This window comes from Falco peregrinus, chromosome 3 (genome assembly GCF_023634155.1).
Source record: "Falco peregrinus isolate bFalPer1 chromosome 3, bFalPer1.pri, whole genome shotgun sequence".
NCBI classification, from domain to species: Eukaryota; Metazoa; Chordata; class Aves; order Falconiformes; family Falconidae; genus Falco; species Falco peregrinus.
Window position 1 is genome coordinate 93,257,879 of NC_073723.1, and position 19,402 is coordinate 93,277,280.

Consider the following 19,402-nt stretch of genomic DNA (forward strand, 5'->3'; position numbering starts at 1 on the left):
AGAACTTTAAAAAAAGAATAATGGAAAGGTTTGCAAAAACCAGCCTTCTACCCACCAAAAGATACTGTGTAAGCACAAGGTTGACATTACATTAGTCTCGTATTCAGTCAGATCAATGCCGCTTCCAATTTCTTTTGGCCCTACCTCTCAGTTAAAAAAAAAAACCAACAACAAACCCTAAAGGCTTCACTTATATAATTAGAAAATACTTAATTCTGTACTAGCGTTACAGCTGTAATAAATTGTGTCAGTGGGAAATAACTAAGCCAATTACCAAATAGCTTATTTATGTTATTTACCTTGAAATAAACTACTCAGGTTCAAGCTATTAACACAGTTTTAAACTGTTTATTCATCATGCTTCTTTTAGAGCCTGAAAAATCGTTATGCAAAGGTTCTTCATAAATATAAAGTAGAAGAAAGTCAAAACAATATTTAATATTATTATTTATTTATAATTACATTGCATTAAAAGATTTTTCACTTACCAGTCAGCTATACATCCTGTTATTAAGTGGCCGAAGATTAATCCTACCAGTAGAGAGAATTTAGCAATGTGGACTTTCCAGGCAGAATCACAAACAAGATCCCACTGAAAGAAAAAAAGAAAGGAAAACAAAAAAAAAGAAAGAGATAAACTGAAACATTTGTTTCTCAGATATGTTTCAACATACTCATGTTGTGCAGCTTCTTCCAAATTTCAGTCCTAGCATGAGCACATTGAAATGACAGAGGAAAGCCTTCTCCTTCAAGCCAACCCCCAGACCCTGAGGAACAAATTAAAAACCTCATTTACTTCAGCGAATTTTATCAAACCCTTAATTATAAAGTGACAACATCCAACACTTGTCTCCTCCTCTCTAGGCCACATCAGTTTAGACTAAGGAACGTATCTCCATCACACATTGGCAGTACTGGTGTAGCTGAAGCAACTCATGGCAGCAGCCCCAGGCACCTACAGCCAGAGCCCCGTGAAGCCCACCAGCAGCAAACCCCACCAGCTAAGAGCAAATTCTCCAAGTGAGCTCCTCAGGGCCATTTGGAAACATGGGGAAAAGTAGCTGCTTTGCCAGAGACACCTCATGGCCATTAGCTCCCACAAAGCATCAAGACACTTTCACTTTGAGAAAAGCATCCCTATTCCCCAGGTGCTGGAAGAGGATGAAGACTAACTAATGGGCATGACTCATCAGGACAAGTTCTGGCACAGAGCCGGACAGGACAGCTGGAGAGCCCGGCGCAGCCACACGACTCCTTGGGACAGCAGCCCCCACAGCGACATGTAACAGCTCAGAGTTCAGACAGGGGCTGGACCTCCGCTCTAATGCTATCCCTGACACCGAAATGACCCTTTCTGCCCAAAGGAAGAGAAGATGGACCATTTCAGGCACACCCCTGCTGCTGTTAGGGTATTGCCTCATTCCCATGGGAAAGACGGGAACAATAAGGTTTCTAGTGAGGCTTCCCTAAACTCCAAGACATTTTCCTCTGAGGCATTAAACCGAGTCTCAGATGAACGAGGCTGCACTCCTGGCTTTAGCCCAACACCCTCATTGCCCTCAGACATGTAACTTAATCTCTCTTATGTGTAAAGTGTGGATAGTACTATTATACCCTTGAATAAATGTAGGAAGACATGTTTGCTTGTGGTTTGTGAAGTGTTCAAATATTAATGGTAATGGGAGCCATACACATTTCATGAAAAATAAGTACAGCCAACTTTGGAGAGCCAGATACTCCACAATTGAAACTTAGGGGAATAAATGTCTGTTGTGTGTAATATAATAGCAGCAGCCCTCCTGACACCCGTAACTGAAGTTTCATGGCCAAAAATGTAGAGCAGAAGTGTGCAATTTATTTTCAAAAGTCAGATGCAACTTCAAGAGAAAGCTTCCCTCAAAAGAGCTCAGTTAAGTGCGCTGCACTTTTAAGCATTTCCATAACATACAGCCCTTCCACAAACAAGGCTAGCCCTGACTCAGCCCTCTGGTTCAACTTTGCAGGAGACATCCTCCCTGCAACACACCATCTCACCAAGAAGTATAGCACTTTTGTGGCCAAAAGAAATAAGCCAGCTTTCGGGCTCAGGTTTTTTTTAGTTAAATGTATTTTTGAGTTCCTCACTGCACTGACTTGTAGAAGTTGGGACATATATGTGTGATCCTCCAACCTACAGCTGAAGGCACTAAGGAACCAAAAGCAAGTAATACGAGCAAGTATTTTTCCACCAAAGAGCTATGAATTATTTGCAGCAAACAGCTCAACAAGGCAGTGAGAACTGCTCTCCAAAGATGCTGAGTTTTCAGAAGTGTTTAGCAAGTGGGGGAAATGCAATTCCTAGTATTTGCAATTACAGACCCAATCTCCAGTTAGCAAAGAAGAATATATGCCCAGACAAGCTGCAAACAAAACACAGTTTTCTGAGATATATATGAGCTCCAAGGTAGGCTTTCAGACGGTCCAGGTTTATTTTCACAGTCTAGAAGGTGCATACGCTGCTTAAAGCTGTGAAATACTTTATTTCTAGTTTTAATAAAATCAATTTGTTCTCTAGTCATATTTATACACGAACACTTTTTTAAAGGCTATCTCTACAAATTGTTAATTTTTACTTTTACTGTTGTCAGAGGAATGGTAATTTCACCCAATTGCAAAAAGAAAAAGCAGATAGTCTGGTGCCTTTTCATTTTCACAGCTTACTAATGCTAGTCAAAAGGTAGCCAGCCCTTGCACGAGGCCCGGGCAGAGAATGTGCACTGCCAGATTGCACATAGGTAAAAGTTCATGGATGGAAAACCCAAATCTCATGAAGGGCAGTTGTGAAATTTCAGGCCAGGACAACAGATGTCAAACTGGTTCTGCACACCGGCACACAGAGTAAGAGTTTAAAAGCAGAAGGAAAGTCAGTCTATCAGCACGCCCTTCAGTGGTGCCTATAATGCACCCACTCCTTTTGATAACTTATCTGCTAGTCACCATATGTTTGTTTGTTAAGGCTATTACCCAAGTCCCCAGCTGCTCTGAAAATAAAACCACGTATTTCCTTGCAAACCCTGCACTGGGCCCTTCCCTGCCCTGGGTTCAGCACTCACTCTGCAGGCCGGGGTAAATCAGAGCTGGTCCCCAAGCCCACCAGCAGCTTCATGGGTGCTGACACACAACGGCAGCCCCTGCCCTTCCCCCAGCCTCTCGCTCTTAAAACCCCTCAGAACTGGTAAATACTGAAATATTTCAACAGTAGCTTTAGCACAAACTTCCAGAGAATCTGCCATAACCCCAAATTACTTGCTGAGTACTGAGAACTCCAGCACACCCCGGTTTCTCCTCTGGCAGCTGTCACAAACCAGAGAGGTCACTGTGAAGCCATTATCCCAAATAAATTCGGCAGGACAGTGGTGGGTGCCACCAGGGCATTTGACTGGCAAAGAGACAGAAAAATAAGGAGAAGACACAAAAGAAAAACATGGATGCTGCCGTCAAAAGCAGCCTGAGTTAAAGATGACATTAATAGGACAAAATACATATTTAATAACTAGCATATAGTCCCCACCCATCTAACACAGCAGAGAGCAAACCAGCAAGGCTTTGTCATGCTGAAAGTGCAGGAATTTTTCCAGAGACCTATGCTGCCCCTTCCCTTCCCCAGAGAAAAGCCAAAGGCAGGGGTCTGTAGCCTCAGCTTTGAAGACCTAGAAATAAACAGCAAACATTATATAGCATCTGCATGGCCTTTCCCCATACATACACCTGGGCTCGGCAGTGCGGAGTGTATTGGACATGCCCACACGGCATGGCTGTGCCCGGAGCCTCAGCAGGTCTGGCTGTAAGTGCCAGTAGTTTCACCCCACAAACACGACACTCGGGTTTGCTCCACAGGGAAAGGGGTGACAGGTTTCCGTGTCCCTGCAGAACAAAGCGCTGGCTGGGCAGCACCGATGACAGTTCAAGTGGCACCCCAAGCAAGTCTGCCCTGGGAGGAGGCTGGACAGTAATCCTCTCCCATCTCTTACAAAAGGTAGGATGCACTGGGGGACCATCAAATCCTGTAACTGCTCTGGCTGAACCCCCTGGTGTCCCCCTTGGGAGTTAACAGCACTCAGCCTGAGGGAAGGATGCTGCTAAATTTACAGTGCTTCCTGGGATTTCTCTTTGTGTCCCTGAGTTTTGCCTGTCTTTCTGTCCTCCATCTCAATCTCCTCCTAATGCAAAGATCTGATTTTCTCACTAAATAAATAGGACTGTATTGTTACGCTATAACATATATAACAATAACTAACTCACTAAATAAATAGGACTGTATTGTGCTGAAACAAAAATAACTGTATATAAAGTTTGCCGGTGGAAAGGGAACATTTAAACAAGAAAAGCTTCTTTTTTTAATAGCAGTACAGCAATGTAGAGAATTTGCCACCTATGCGGATGTGCAATATATTGCAAGCGGTTTTTTTTCATGTTGTGACAGCATTGTCAAAGCTTAAGGAGTCACACCTTCAGGATCCTAATGTTTAACTGATACTAGTGAGTCACCACCTGTGCTGTGAGTCACTCCGCTTCCCATCAACACGGAGGACTCTCTGAAACATGAGGTGCTTCAAAGGACATCTGGCAAAAGGTAAACGCACCCAAAAAAAGCGACCATTCTGTAACTTCTTTACGAGGAGTGAAAATCTGGAAAGAGCTCATGCAGCGAGCTGGTATTTGCACTGAGGTTAAGTTATAAAAGTTGCAAATGTAAAGCCTGCTGCGTGTTTGCTACTGCAAAGACACACTGTCTCAATGAAGAGGTCCTGCCTTGCAAGCACTTGTCCTCCAGAGGCCATAATGCTGTCTATGGCATCTAAGCACACTGAATACTCACTGCAAAAAGGTCATAGTAAGATGCCTACCAAGGATTAGGGTTCTTCTACCTTCACCCTAACTGCATGGAAAAGTGCAAGGCAGACCCTTCTGTCCTAAAAAGAGCAAAGAGATGGGAGGAGAGACGCTCTGGTCCAACACTCGCCTGGAGCCTGGTACAAAGAGCCCACGAGAGGGGAGCTGGATATGCACACCTTCTCCCCACACTGCGGGTTTGCAGTCCATTTGCAGTGACTGATGCCCAGATCACTGCTGAGAGCAAGCCAACCCTTCCCCAAGCAGTCTGTGGGTGGACCATGGCCGTGCTCCCACTGCTCTCTGCATTGGTTTGAGCAGGAGGAGACCGGAGGGTCGCTCACGCTGCTGCCTTGGAAGGCCCTGAGCCAGGCACGAAGCTGCACCCTCAATCCTTCCCCAGTCAGGCAGCTGCACTGGCCCTTGCAGACTCTTGTCCTGAGGCACATGACGTGCTCGACACACCACACGTGGCCTCTTGGACCTCTGGAGAAAAGATCCCACTCCGGGATCCCTAGCCTCTACATATCACACACCACAGCTTACCGCAGCAGCCCCAAACACCTCCTGGGGAAGAGCCACAAGCTGCACTGCACATTAGATAGCAATTTTAAGACCAGTTCATGAAAATAAGAATCTATCATTTGTCACTGAGGTGACATGTATGTCAGACCTAATCTTTCTTAGTTCCTCTCCTTCCTGCTTCATCTTTTTATAACCAAACCTTGTCAATTTTCCCTGCACAGCACTAGAATCCATCTTCTATATAAATACCTAATCTAGTAAAAGTTTAAATTTATGATGCCTTCAGATTCTCTTAGTGTTTTCCCCCAAAAAATACGAACCACAAAGATGTTTTTAAGAAGAATAATTTAAAAAGTTATGCTTTTTATACAACATATGTAAGACAAAGCAAGACAGTCTCCAGGTACTTGCTCCTGGAGGAAAAGCTCCAAGTCAGCAGACCAAGCACTAAAAAAAAAAAACCCCAAATAACTACAAAAGAAAAAAAAAAATTAAAAAATCAGTATTTCTACTATAATGTATCTACTACTAACTAATGCCTTTTCCTACTACTAAACTATCCAAGTAGTACTCATAGTTGCAGCCCCAGGAGACCACTGTAGCAAAATTTCCTTCCAGGCTGCTACAGGACAATATTGCTCCCTTTCTCAACCCCCAGCCAAAGATGACACTGGCTGCATTTTTAACTTTAAAGAATGTGTACAAGTTCCAGAAAGTGGTATGATGCTCAACTCTACAGAAAATAACTGTGCAGTTAAACCTCACTAAAGAGGCTGCAGGAGGAATCTCCCAGAGGGATGTGCCAGCACAACTACAACACTTAGAGTTGGGATGGTTTTATTGCCACAGGTGTCTCTATCTCACTCTCAGCCATGGCAACAACAGAGCATTTAAACTATTTAACCTTCAAGGTTCAGAGTAAGAATGCCTCTCCTTTGAGATCACAGCTGGGCAAAGCACTCCCTGTTCTCTATTTTAAATGTTGATAAAGCCAAGAAACAAACACCTGGCATTTTTTTGACCACCAGTACAGCCAGCTGGGTGCATCAAGAAGGTCACATTTCAAAATGGGGACATTAAGAAGAGTAAAAAATATAAAACCAAATAATCCTGGAAGACTTGAGAAGAAGGTGTAAAAACGAATGATTTCCTCTTTCTTTGACCAGCCACATTCAGAACCAAACATCTCCCATCTACATCTTTCCTTACTTTTTTATCAGACACATCTGGACTTACCTGGAAAACAGAAGAGTCATTAAAAAAAAACCCGAACAAGAACATCCACAAGACAGACAACAAACCAGCCATTGAAAGGTTTTGTTGTTTTCTCTGAACGGCCACTGTAAGTGGCATACATCACCTGCACTGGAATGCCTCAACTCACACCACAGCCAACACCTGACTTTTAAGCTACTTCCCCTCTGCGTGACACTAGACCTCCAAGTGCTGAGCACATCTAACTTTCTTCAGCTTTATTGTAAGTGGATGCATTTGCTGAAAAAGAAGAAAAAACCCCAACCAAACGAAAAACCCCAAACCTCTGACCAGTGTCTGAGTGCTTAGGGCCTCTTAAGATAAATCCTTCTAAAATAAATTTCTACTGAGCAAGTACACACTGGTATTTTGATATGTTTATAACCATCCGAGTTTGTAAGAACTTTTACTCAGGTAGCAAAAGAGATACTGTTGGTACCAGAGTATCACCTTTTGCTCAACATCTGCCTCCTTCCTCTTCCCAAGAAAACTCAGGTCCCTATTCCCATGCACTGGAGCTTGCTAACTCAATAGAAGTGAGGGATTGTCCTGTTTGGCTTCTTATCCAATTCATTTTTCTTACAGCACTTTCATTCTCAGAAACCAGTAAACCGTTTCTAACCATGGCAGGCACCTGGCAGGGAAAGCTGAAGCCCAGGAAAAAAATCACTTGTGAACAGTGAACACAAGGTGACCTACATAGAAATGGTCAGGTTGCTTTAACTACAGCCATGACTGACGGCCTGGGCAACGTACCATTTGGAAAAAATCAAGCAAAGAAACTACTTTTGACTAGTACCACAAAGCCAAAGGTTTTGGGGACCTAAGGAGGGGAGGGGAGAGAGAGAGGGGAGAGGGTGTGTGAGCCAGAGGACACATGCTTAGCAGTCTTCCAAGAAAGATATAATTAGATTGTGCAGCATCATATGAAAGCAGTTTCATATACCTATGAAAACAGTTTCCATCCTCACAAAAGAGTACAGGACTGCACAGCTGTGGACTTCACAAATTTCCCTGGTTTCTGAACCAGAAACTAATGGTTTGTGAAGTTTAACATGGTTCAAGCTGCTGAAATAATTCCTTCAAACCTGTGTTTTCCGATATGCATGACTTTGCTGTGAAATTTCCACATTAATTTTTGAAGTGAATATTCTTTAAGACTGGTATTTAAGCCTTTAAAAACAAAGCACTTGGTGCCACACATCACTGTGTGAACACCGACACATAAAATGGCACTTCCTCCTGGTTTGCAAACTCCAGTTCTGTCACGAAGGTGGGACACCTAAGGCACAGGTTGTGTCAAGCTGCTTGCAAACAAGAGGCAGAGATACGCTGCCTTCTATATTAATTCATTCCATAAACTAGTTGGTCCCCACTACACCCCGCAGGGCGACACTGTCCTGCTCACACCCGGTATGTGCACGCCCCGTTCCCACCCCCGGCAGCAGAAAGGTGATGCTGACAGAAGGGTGCGTAACTGGGCATCTCCTGTCTGCATCCACGGAAGCAGCTCCAGACTGCCAGCCAAGCTGCACCGCGCACATCTGCGTGCCCTGTGTCATATCTAACACCTTTCAGTCCTGGTTCACCTGTAAGAGATCTCCCCAGTGTGGTGAGATGGCTCAAGCAACACTGCAATTGCAAAACAAGCCCAAAACTTCAAATATGCAAAAGGACACAAATCAACTTTGTTTCAGAGTGAGGAAACAAACTTGGAAAAGACTCTAAATTGAACACTTGGCACTACATTATTCCTTAGTCTATGCTATAAGCAAAAAAGACCCTCCAAGCTAACCACCAAGCACATCAGCAGAGTCCCAAGATAATGAGATGCTACCTAAAACACTACAAAACTGGAAAAAGTTTCATCTACCCTTTAACTTCATGTTTTAATCAGGAGCAATTAGATCTTCTGTTCCCAACCCTGTTCTCATCACAGATCTGTTACTTTTCCCCACTGGGACAGGGAAGAAGGAAGTTTGCTAAGTAAATAATCATCACTAATATGGTAACAATTAAAATATGATTTGTTAATCATATGACAGTCTTCTGAATACTCAACATGATTAAATCAATTTTAGTAGCATCCATATACCACCCACTTCATCATTATTTCTTTTATTTTCAGTAGCAGGAGTTCCCTTCATTCTGAGACATTTTGATCTTCTCCAGCCTTCACCCTCCCCAGATTAGTCAACTAACTCGTTTCTCATCTGATGAGATCTGCTTCGCTTTTTCAGCTCCGTAATGTCATTTAATATCAAAGAGTTGGGAGATACAAAAACTTCCTTGCAGCTTTCATGAACACTATATTAATAATTTTCCAAAGAGCAGGATCAGGATCATCTCTCTTTTATATCTCTTTGCTGCAATTAAGTATCCTTTCTACATATATTCTGACATCATTAGGAGCCAATGTCACAAAACTGACTTTAATTTTAAACCTGTTCTTTGCTCTAAGTCCCATAGCTGTTTGCCTCCTTCCGGCTGCACGAAAAGACCAGAAGTAACAACACCCATCACTAGGACTGAAACACAGAAAAATGTTTTTAGTGCCAGCCTTCAGTTTCCAGCTGACAACAATCCTTATTGTTAAGGAAGTATGTGGTGCTGGGACTGACCTCACAACCAAACTAAATAAGAAGTTAAACTAGTTATCAGCTTTGTATTTAGAAGAGGTCTAAGCACTGTAAATAGAAGGCATACGTAAAAAAGCCCTAACATTTTAGTTAAATATTAACATTTGCTATCATCTGATCATGGAAAACAAGTTAACACTTTGAGGACTGGTATTTTTAAGGCTGCCAAAGCCACACGTGTGTAAAACATACTGCACGTGCACAGCCTTGAGCGGGCCGACATGGCAAAACCTAATTTACTGCCTTATTGGGCCTTTTTAAAAATCAGAGGGTAGGGGGTGTGTGGAAATTGAAAATGTCAAGCATGACATAAAACTCTGAAATGGAGAAGGGGGAAGGAGGAGACAAGAGGACAAAGCCATTCTTCACGAGAAATACTTGCTCAAAGTCACCATAGATAAAAAGATCAGACACCTTAATTTTGACATGCAATTATTGCTGCCATGACCCTGCCCTCTCATCATTTGAAGACTACAGCTATTATAACTCGGGGAAGGAGGAGAGGAAAAAAAAAAAAAAGAAAAAAAAAAGAGGGTCTAGTATTAATTCAGACTTAAATAAATATAAAGGGGAAGGAAGAAAAGAGAAAAATATTCCACTTGTTTTACAAATCAAATATAAAACAGGTCAACAGGTCTGTCAAGCTTGTATTGTTCTAGCAGACAATGTTTTACATGGCCCTGGGAGACAGAACAGTGGAAACGGTCTTATAGTTTAATTTACATTCCCTATCCTTAATAATATTTGTAGGGTGGACATTGCGACACTGTCTACACATTCGTGAACTTTGGTCTGGAGGCCAGGAAGAGACCAGGCAGCTCCAGAGTGCTGGAGAGAAACAGGGAGACAGTCCTTGAGCCAAAATGAACTCTCCCACAACTGTCTGGAGCCAAAAAACCTTTTCCAGGAAATAAGACCACCCTGCTCTGAAAACAGAGCACAGGAATAACAATAAATCACATGCTGCAGGACAAGGCAAACACCACTTCCCCACATCTAACATGTAGCATTCCTGATTCTGCTGGCTTTGCTACTTGGGGATCGAGATGGGTGTCCCAGAAACAAGTATCAGGATATATTTGCCCATTTAATCATATGTTCTTGTGTTTCTGTAGAACAACCGGCACTTGTGCCAAATTGAAAGACAAAATAAAAAAACTTTTGTACTACACATTGAATTTTCCTCCTGGGGAAGAGATGTGTTAAAAAAAAAAAGCCTTCTCTTACAGGAAGGAGCCCCAGGCACCCCTTCACCCCTCAGCAGTTTTGCAGTTTTGCCCTCTCCCACTGCAGGGAACAAGAGCAGACCTACTTGCACATTCCCAGCAGGTATGATGTGGCTGGGATCAGCGGGAGCTACTCCATGCCTACATGAATCATCGCTGTCTGCCAGGTTTTACAGGCTGGTGGCACGGCAGGCTCCGCAGCACCTACACTGGGAATGGGCCAGCACAACTCCAGTATGGCGCTGAGCAGTTACCAGACACTGACATTGGTCTTGCCTGGATGCCTCCACAACACATCCTGATGACATGTTCCAGAAGGGTCTTAAACTCTTCTCTTTCCTTTAGGTTCCTTCCTTCCCACTTGGCTTTAAAAGAGAATTCAGAGGGCACACAAGGTCATCTGCTGTTCAAAAGTCAGCTAGGAAAAAAAAAACCAACCTAAATTGCATTACAGGAGCTAAGCACACATTTCAGAGTTGAGGTGAGCAGAGCCCAAGAGAAGCTGCTCTGAGAGGATTCAGTGCAACACCTGAACACTGCACTGCTGCAAAGCTGCAGCATCCTCCTGTGACAGCATTCCCTGATTTTCTACGCATCGTCTACAGCAAACCCCACTCCCTTCCTCTACACCCAGACCTCAGCCTAATTAATTCCGCAGTTACTGGCGGGTAACCCAACGCCAGCCAGGCTGTGCTGCAGAAGAGGAGGAGGAGAGAGTAGGAAAGGGGAGGGAGCAACTGTCCCAAGCAGGGATGCCAGGTAGCACGGAGGGGAAACAAACAGACTGAGGGGGGGGAAACAGACTGACGTGGGAAAAAAAAAGACAAGGTACACAACAGCTCTGACACCCTTTCAGCACTTTCTCAATTTAGCAGCTCTCTAGAATTTATTTGGAAAACCTTAATTTAAGACTTTGCACCATTAGTATGGCCAAAAGTTTATAAGTTAAGGAAAACCGTAAAGTCCCATGCCATTCCAGATATTATTTCATTTAAAAAAACCCGAACACCTTCATGTTTGGCTGCCTGTAATCCTCATCTTAACGTTACCATCAGAACTGACTCCAAATTAGATGCCTTCCTCTGTGACAAACACTTTGAGAAAAACATGAGGTCATGTTTTTGTAATGGCACTCTTGTAGCCAGAGTAAGAAGAGGTAAAACTGTTGGTGCACTTCAGAAATTCAGTTTTAGACCGCATTAGCAGCTGGTAAACATACACCGTAGCCTGCAACTTCTGCCACAGCATGGGCAGGGTCTGTATATTTAAACTTAATGACGGAGATACAATGTGTGTTAGGGAGTGGAAACACAAACAAATAGAACCCCAACCATTTCAAACATCACATCCATCCAGGAAAAAAAAAAAAAAGCAGTTGTTTGACATACATACAGAAAATGAGGAATATGAAAGACTCAATAGCAAGTCTTGGAAAGCTGAGAATGACTTTTAAGATATTTCAATACAAAATTACCTTCCTGGAGGATCACTGTTAGTTCTAACAATACTAGAAATTGTTTGTGGTAGGCTGAAATCAGATTCCTGTATGTGAGACGCTTTATCTTAAGGGTGCTAATAAACGTTAACTCTATGTACATGCCTCTAGTGAAAAAAAATAATCCATACCAGATAGGGAACCTGAGACTACTTGAGTTCTGACGTCAGTATCGGTCTTAACCCAGTCTGTTTTCTAGACCAACTGCTTCAAACTTTTTTGGCCCATACATAACACCAGCCTCAGATAAATAAAAACAGTACCCAGGCTCACTAAACAAGTATTTGTGCGTGGCGATATCACATTTGGTTCTCTCAAACATCAGGCAATTTGCTGTTTGTGGGCAGGCAGAGGACAGTTTCTCACCACTGAGAAATTGCAGGCAGGTCCTGTTCCCAAAACATCCCCTTCCTTCACACAACTTGGCTGGAAACTTGCCCTGTTGTTTTAGGGTGTTGTTCACCAGCACCCTGATAACTGGGAGCCTCCATCACCGTGTGCGGTGTGTGTACGGGCAGCCACACGGCAGCTGCAGCGGGACAGGCTGTCAGCTCTCCTTGCTCCCTCTTTAACAAAGAGGTTTCTCAAGCCTGCAAGTGCTCAGGCCAGGAACTCCTCATCAGCTAACTCACAGAGGAAAGGAGGGGAAAAAAAAAAGAAAAGTTTGGGATCTCTTCCATAGATGATGAAGCCATAAAAAAATTGTAGTAGACATTTGCTCTGGTCTGCCCAGATTTCTGGATACCTCTGATCACAGGGACTCGTTGACCTCCAGCACCCATTTGAAGCAGACAGTAATTTCAAAGCCTTGCCTAAAAGAAATTTAGAAGTCTTTCCGCCCTTTGCAAGTGTCTGCCTTGCAGGTCTCTACACCTCTTTCAATCTGCAGAAGGGAATCAAAGGTGTGGGTGACACACTGGTTTTGATCTTGCTGCATCTGACCCAACCACTGCGCTGGGTACCGTAACTCAAGGACTTCATTGATTCGGGACTAGGTAGAAGCCAGTCAGCCAGGAACCAACACTGACAGGACAAATCCTGGCAGTTGCAGGGGGGGCAGGGGGAAGAGAAAGAAGCATCAGCATTTCTGAAGTCTCTTTGCAGAGACCAGCCAGCTGGAGGATATGCAGAAACAGGTGAGATTCCAGGCACAAATGGGAGGCAGTAAGGGTAGAACAGCTCTTACTTTGGGAAGGACCTCATTAGAGTGATCCCTTCAAATTAATTAGGAACTAGACTCTGAAAGTTTACTCGAATTGCACACCTATCCCCTACCCCAAGAAACATCACCCCACAAGCAGTGCCAAACTTATACATTTATCATCACTATTACCACACAGAGATTTTTTTGTTGTACCATTTCTGGCTACTTGCAGATACCTGCAATAATCCCATGAGACATCACCACGGTCTACAGCACATGTCATTGCACAGAGCCAATTCACTTCATTAACCCAGCAGAAAAACCCAGAAAAGAGATGATGTTAATAACAACAACAATAATAGTAATCATAATAATAATAACAACAACAACAATAATAATAATAATGTGTTTAAAGAGTGAGTTTTCTACCAGGTTAGCAAGCCGAATCAGCTCAGGCATGTCCAGGGAAGTGCCAGAACTGCCAGAAAAGCAAGGGAAAGAAAGGCTGGTAGGGCACAGAAGCAAAGAGCATCACATCACAGCCCAAACAGATCCAACTTCACACCAAGACAGCACTGCATGGCAGCGCTGCCCCTGGACCATTTGGCTCTCCCGAATTAAGCTCCACTTTTTCAGAGGGGACAGTTTGCTAGAGGCTCAGCCAAACTGGCAGAAGAATGATCTAATCAGTGGCAAATAGGTAAAATGATGGCACGTTACTTGGGAAAGAAGATGACTCAACCTAAATCAAGCGGGAAGTTGAGAGCCAAGAGAACAGCATTGCAGCAAAACAAGGCATCTGGAGCAGAAGGGCAGCCACAAGAGGAATTCCCTTGTGACTAGACATGAAATATTATTACAGAATTGCTCTGAGTGATTAAAACACAGCCCTCAACTAACCACTTCCCTCTATGCCACCCCCAAGAGGTGGAATGATCTGGAATGCTGTGGGTGCACACCGAGGGATGCTGTGCCATCAACCGCTGCAATTTAATCAAGCCTCAGTCCTTGCCCATTGTCAGCTTTTGGTGTCCATTACACAAATTAGCATTTAGAACTACAAACCACCCCACCGCATAATGGCATGATGTGATTGAACACAGCAGACAGGTCATCCTAGTAACTGAGGGAAAAAACCAACAGCCATCAGTCCTGTAACTAAAAGCCTCTGTGAAAACTTTGCCCCAAGATTACAGCTGGCTTTGCAGATGATCAGAAGCTCCAGGCACTAAAGGAGTTGAGTGAGTTAGAAAGGTCCCTGCTGAGTACACACTCCAACCTCCTGCCAGGCTTCAACGCTGCGTTATGTTTAGTTAGCATTAACGCAACAACCAACATAATGACAATAATTTACTTGAAGTATCACTTTGCAAATGGGTAAAATAAGACCGTAGGTTTTCCCACAGCAAAAAAGAGTATTTCTCAGCATCCTTCCTTTGGACTGTGGCAAGATACATAGGCCATTTAAAAGACAATTCTGGGGTTTTTTACTAGCCTTTTGCCTAAAGGCTAGCTCAGGGTACATATCTCAAACAATACACATGTGCTCTGTTTATAGCAGTGTGGTAATGGCGATGTTGTGATAAAAAACAGGTGAAAATCCTCAAATAAGCATTTAGCAGTGAAAAAAGCCTTACAAGCGAATTGTCCTAAAGGAAAATATTTATGTACAAACCAAGCTAAAGTCCAAGATTTATGTACCAAGTCAGGGCATTAGCTCAGATGGGTGATTTAATATGGCCACTGGAATCCCTGTGGTTAAATTATGCATCTGACCTCTTCGCTATATGTATTTCAACAGCGTTAAATAATAAGCAGTACGCCCTTTATTACCATTTCCAGTTCTAATGACTGGCAGCACTATAAAAAGTACCGTTCCCAGTGACTCAGTCAAGGAGGTCAGGACAGTGGCAGCACCAAGCGTGGCAATGCCACTCTTCAAGGAAGGTGCAATGCCACCCTTGGCTCCAGCGAAGACTCAAGGAGAAGCGGGGCTAAGCAAAGCACAGCTGGAAACAGCAAAACCTCCACTACATCAATCCCAAGCATGACACAGGCTAGAAGAAAAAGGGCATCAGGGAAGGGAGAGCTGAGAAAGCCTGGACAGAGAAGCACCAGCTGCTGAAGGGTACCAGTAGGAGAGTGGATATGGAGACAGTGAAACTTCACACAGTTTAAGGACAGCTATCTGCTCCCAAGGAACAGGGGACAGTGACATCTCACACGCACATATATGAACAAAATGCAGAACGGGAAATATGCTTTGTGCTAAATAACCACAATTGTTTCATTGTTTCTGAAGACGATGCAACAATGGAGCACCCAGCAGTGATTAGCTTGGACTGCTGAAGATGAGAACAAGGGGATTTACTGGCAAAACAGAAGTGCATTTTTTATTAATATACTTTTGGCTCTCTTTACAATATTTCAATATAACCCTGGCTACTACACAGATGACCGTATTTTAGACTAAGATTTAATAAATCTCTATTTAGAAAGATGAGAACATTGCATAATACATTACAGAAACAGATGTATTTTTGAGGGGACTTAAGGGAGATCTGAACATCCAGTCTTCTGAATTTATCCAGGGCTGCTCCTTCTCACAAAGGACAGTAAGATGCATGTAAGAGAAGTCAACAGTTACGAGAATTGCTCCCACAGTATCAGAGCTCCTGGGGGTTTATAAGAAAGGAAGTCCAAATTAAGCTACACTGATATTCTGCCTGGGGTTTTCCTCTTTCTTCATTAGGATAAAAACAGACAACACACCCACCCAGAAAACCCCCAAAACAAACCCAAAGCACAAACGAAGCAGGAATCCTGACCCTGAGAAAACAGCCTAATTATAATTTAGCAGGATTACAAATCAAAGCAAAAAAGCTGCCAAGTTTTTTGAAGTAAGCGTACAAAAAAATAAAAACTCTACACTGGAAAAACCCGTAGTCTCAAAAGACGGCTATTTTTCTTTCTAATAGAAAACAAGACAGCAGGGACCACAGATGTTTATTTATCCCTTAAAATTGATCTGCCCTTTACCACAAGTTCTTCCAAAGAACGCTTTTTTTTATTGTTTTTAAAGAAGCATGCAAGATAGCAAACTAACTCTCCCTCGACCTTTTGTGGCCAACTTGATGACGACCTTCAAAAGATTCAAACATTAAAAAAAAAATTCTTTTACAGTGTCACTAAAAAGAAATATTTCAAGATCATCTTTTTTGCGCTTAAGCATCAGCATTAAACCCTAAAACACATGAATAGCTCAGTCCTAGTTATAAACAGAAGAAAATATGCCTCTCAAATGTCAAATTTCATTATTCACTGCTACATCACCAACCATTCAAGTCCACCGTGTGCCTGTATTTTTCTCATGAAAGGCGTGTAGCTGGATTTTTTTTTTAATACATTCTGGGTTCAAGGTTTTGAGGGATTTGCATTACCTGCTTTTTCCCTGCTGCACATGCTTTCAAGGGACACAAGAGAAACTGAAATGATTTTTCAATGATTAAATATGAACACATGCTGGCTGACCAAAGCACAACTGCACTGGTCATCTGATTATTGCTGCAATTCTTTCTCCCAGCTAGATAAACACAGTTAATCTAAAACACTGCTCTCAGGCAGGAAGTAATTTTTGCTGATCTCAGGGAGGGGGTCTTGAGATTAAGGGAACTACTTTCCTGGTATAACAGTTGCATTTTACATTTCCAAGAGCTCCAGTTGCTTGTCAATACCAACGAGGCGCATCCACAGCTGGCAGGGCTTTCGCAGGGCCGGTACCATAAACATGCAAAAGCTTTCAGGTGAAAAGGCAGGCGTGTTTTTGCATGCACTACTCAGCAAATATAAAGTAAGAGCAGAAAGCGGCGCATTCCTCCTCACTAGAAATTTTCCACCTTAGCCATTACATTAGGAAACACAAAACAGCAGTATGCACTTTCTGCCTCTGGAGGACAACAACTTGTGTGAGACATTTCTTCTTTTATTGCTCTACCGAAACAGTTATCAAGGGAATAAGTACAAAACGAGAAGGATTTGGCAGAACTTTGTCTCATTCTCCTCCCAACAGTGACCACCTCATCAGCATCCCCAAAAGTCAACCTGTTTTTTGGTTTGCACGGCTGGTTTGGTACGCTTGCACAAAGATGAGCGATATCACAACCACAGCCTTCTCCACAAGCCTTTCCCCTCGCAGTGGCGATGCTGGCCCGCAGCATCTCTTCCGCAGATGCCCACGTCCCGAGACCGCAGGCCAGCTGACACCGCTGGGATCCCCAAGAGCCACCGGGAACTCTATTCCAGGATCTAACTTTGCAGCTCAGTGCCGCAGCCAGCACCCAGGTACAAACCCACCGGCCGGACGCCCAGGGAGGGAAAGGATTACGGGGATGCAGGACTCGCTCCTGGCGGGAGGGTGACCCGCGGGGTGCCTGATGGACGGGCAGATCCGCATCGCCTCCAGCTGTGCCCCTCGCCCTGGGGACACACACTACACAGGGGGTGCCGAGGGGTGCCGGGGGAGGGCCGGGGGGGTCCGCGAGGGCTGGACGGGGAGCGGGGCTGAGGGAAGCCGCCTGTCTCACCTTGCTCACGACGTTTTGGACGAGGCCGGCTCGGATGCGGTAGTGCCACTCGTGGCAGTCGCACTCGCTGGCGTTGCCCCCCGCGGGGGTGGGCAGCCCGGGCGGGGGGAAGATGCTGCCGTTGCCGCTGCGGTTGGCGTGGCCAGGCGCCAGCGACCCGCTCCAGTTGCCCTGCCCGTCCGCCTCCCGGCACCAGAAGTCGGGCTGGTCCAGGAGGAAGGAGTCCGAGAACTTGCTGAAGCCGATGAAGAGGGCCGGCACCCAGGTGAGCAGCACCAGGGTCCGCTGGTACCCGCCGCCCAGCCCCCCGAGGAAGGGCAGCACCGAGCCGTCGTAGTCGAGGAGCAGCGGGCTGCAGGCGGCGGCGGGCGGCGGTGGCAGCACCGGCACCGCCTGGATCTCGGCCCCGGCGGCGCTGGCGGGGGGCGGCCCCGGGGGGGCGGCGGCGGCGCCCCCCCCCACGGCCCCCGGCACCGAGCCGTTCTCCTCCGGCAGCGGCCGGCCCCCGCCGCCCGCCTCGCGGCGCCGGTCTATCGCCATCCAGCCGCCCGGGGGGGCTCACATAGGGGGGGGCTGGGGCAGCCCCGGCTCCTTCGCGAGTCCTTCCCTCCCGCTCCTCCGCGCACACACACCTTGCAACGTAATCTATCGCACACACGCTCCCAGCCGGCGCCGGCAGGATACGGATGGGGGAGGGAGGGAGGAAAGGAGGGGAGGAAGGAGAGGGGCGAAGAAAGGGGGGGGCACCGGGCGAGCCCCTCGCTCGCTCCCCTTCTCACCCGCACCCTGCGGCCACGAACCGCTGCAGCTGCCGGCGGTGCCCCCCCTCCCCTCGCCTGTGCGTCAAGCTGCACTCATCCCAGCTCTCCCTTCCCCCCTCCGAGAGGCACCGCCGAAAATAAAAGGAAGGATCCAGCCGGATCCGAGCATGCAATGGGCCAAAGCGGGGGAAGAAAAGGGAGGAAAGAAAAAAAGAAAAAGAAAAAACAAACCAAAACCCCAAACCAACCGAACACAAAACACCCTGCGAACCAAACCCTGCAACAACAAACCAAGCAAAACCGGTGCAGCAAGGCTGTACGAACACGCCTCCTCTCCCGGTTTTGGTGAGGAGGAGGAGGGAGGGAGGGAGGAGAGGGAAGGCAAAGGAAGGAGGAGAGGAAAATAACAGCTCCCGACGCGGCTTCCCCGCTTCCCGCACAGCTAAGGGTCCCCCCCCGGCCGCGGCAGCAGCGGCGGCGGCAGCCCCCAGCACCCCCCCGCCGGCCCCTCGCAGCCCCCCGTCCCGCACATCTGGCTCTGCAGCACGGGGCCCCGCCGGCCCCTCCGCGGCCCGGGCTGCGGGGACCGCCGCCGCCGTGCGCCTCCCGCCGCAGCCCGCTGGCCGCACCTTCCGAGGCGGGCAGCCCGCCCGGCCCGCGCCCTCCAGCTCCCGGCAGCCCCCACCTGCCGGTCCGGCCCCGCCGCCGCCCCCCGCTCCGCCCCCGCCGTGCCGGGCGGCCCCGCACCTGCTCCCGCCGCGCCGCCGGCCCGGCCCGGCCCCCTGCAGGGACCCGCCGCCGCCGGGGGCGGGACGGCGCCGCGGGGCGGGGAGGGCGCGGGGCGGCCCCGTGCGGGCTCCGCGCCGCCCCGCGGCCGCGCACCGCTCCGGCGGGCCGGGGCCG

At 46.3% G+C, this 19,402-nt stretch overlaps 1 protein-coding gene across 5 annotated transcripts in view; it reads right to left on the minus strand.

Annotated features, from left to right (window-relative positions):
* The window catches only part of SLC22A23 (solute carrier family 22 member 23), a 113,736-nt gene extending 94,543 nt beyond the window's left edge, over positions 1–19,193 (minus strand). For 3 of the 5 annotated variants that reach the window (XR_008746253.1, XM_055798427.1, XM_055798426.1), the window contains exons 1-2: positions 17,739–19,176; positions 489–592 (exon numbers count right to left, since the gene is read on the minus strand). Coding sequence is in view for 4 of the 5 variants with exons in the window: in XM_055798427.1 (XP_055654402.1) it covers positions 489–592; positions 17,739–18,278 (644 nt within the window). In the remaining variant the exon portion in view is untranslated. Of the gene's footprint in view, positions 1–488; positions 593–17,738 lie in introns of all 5 variants that reach the window. The other 2 variants (XM_055798428.1, XM_055798429.1) reach the window with 2 other exon arrangements.
* Positions 19,194–19,402: the final 209 nt, after the last annotated feature.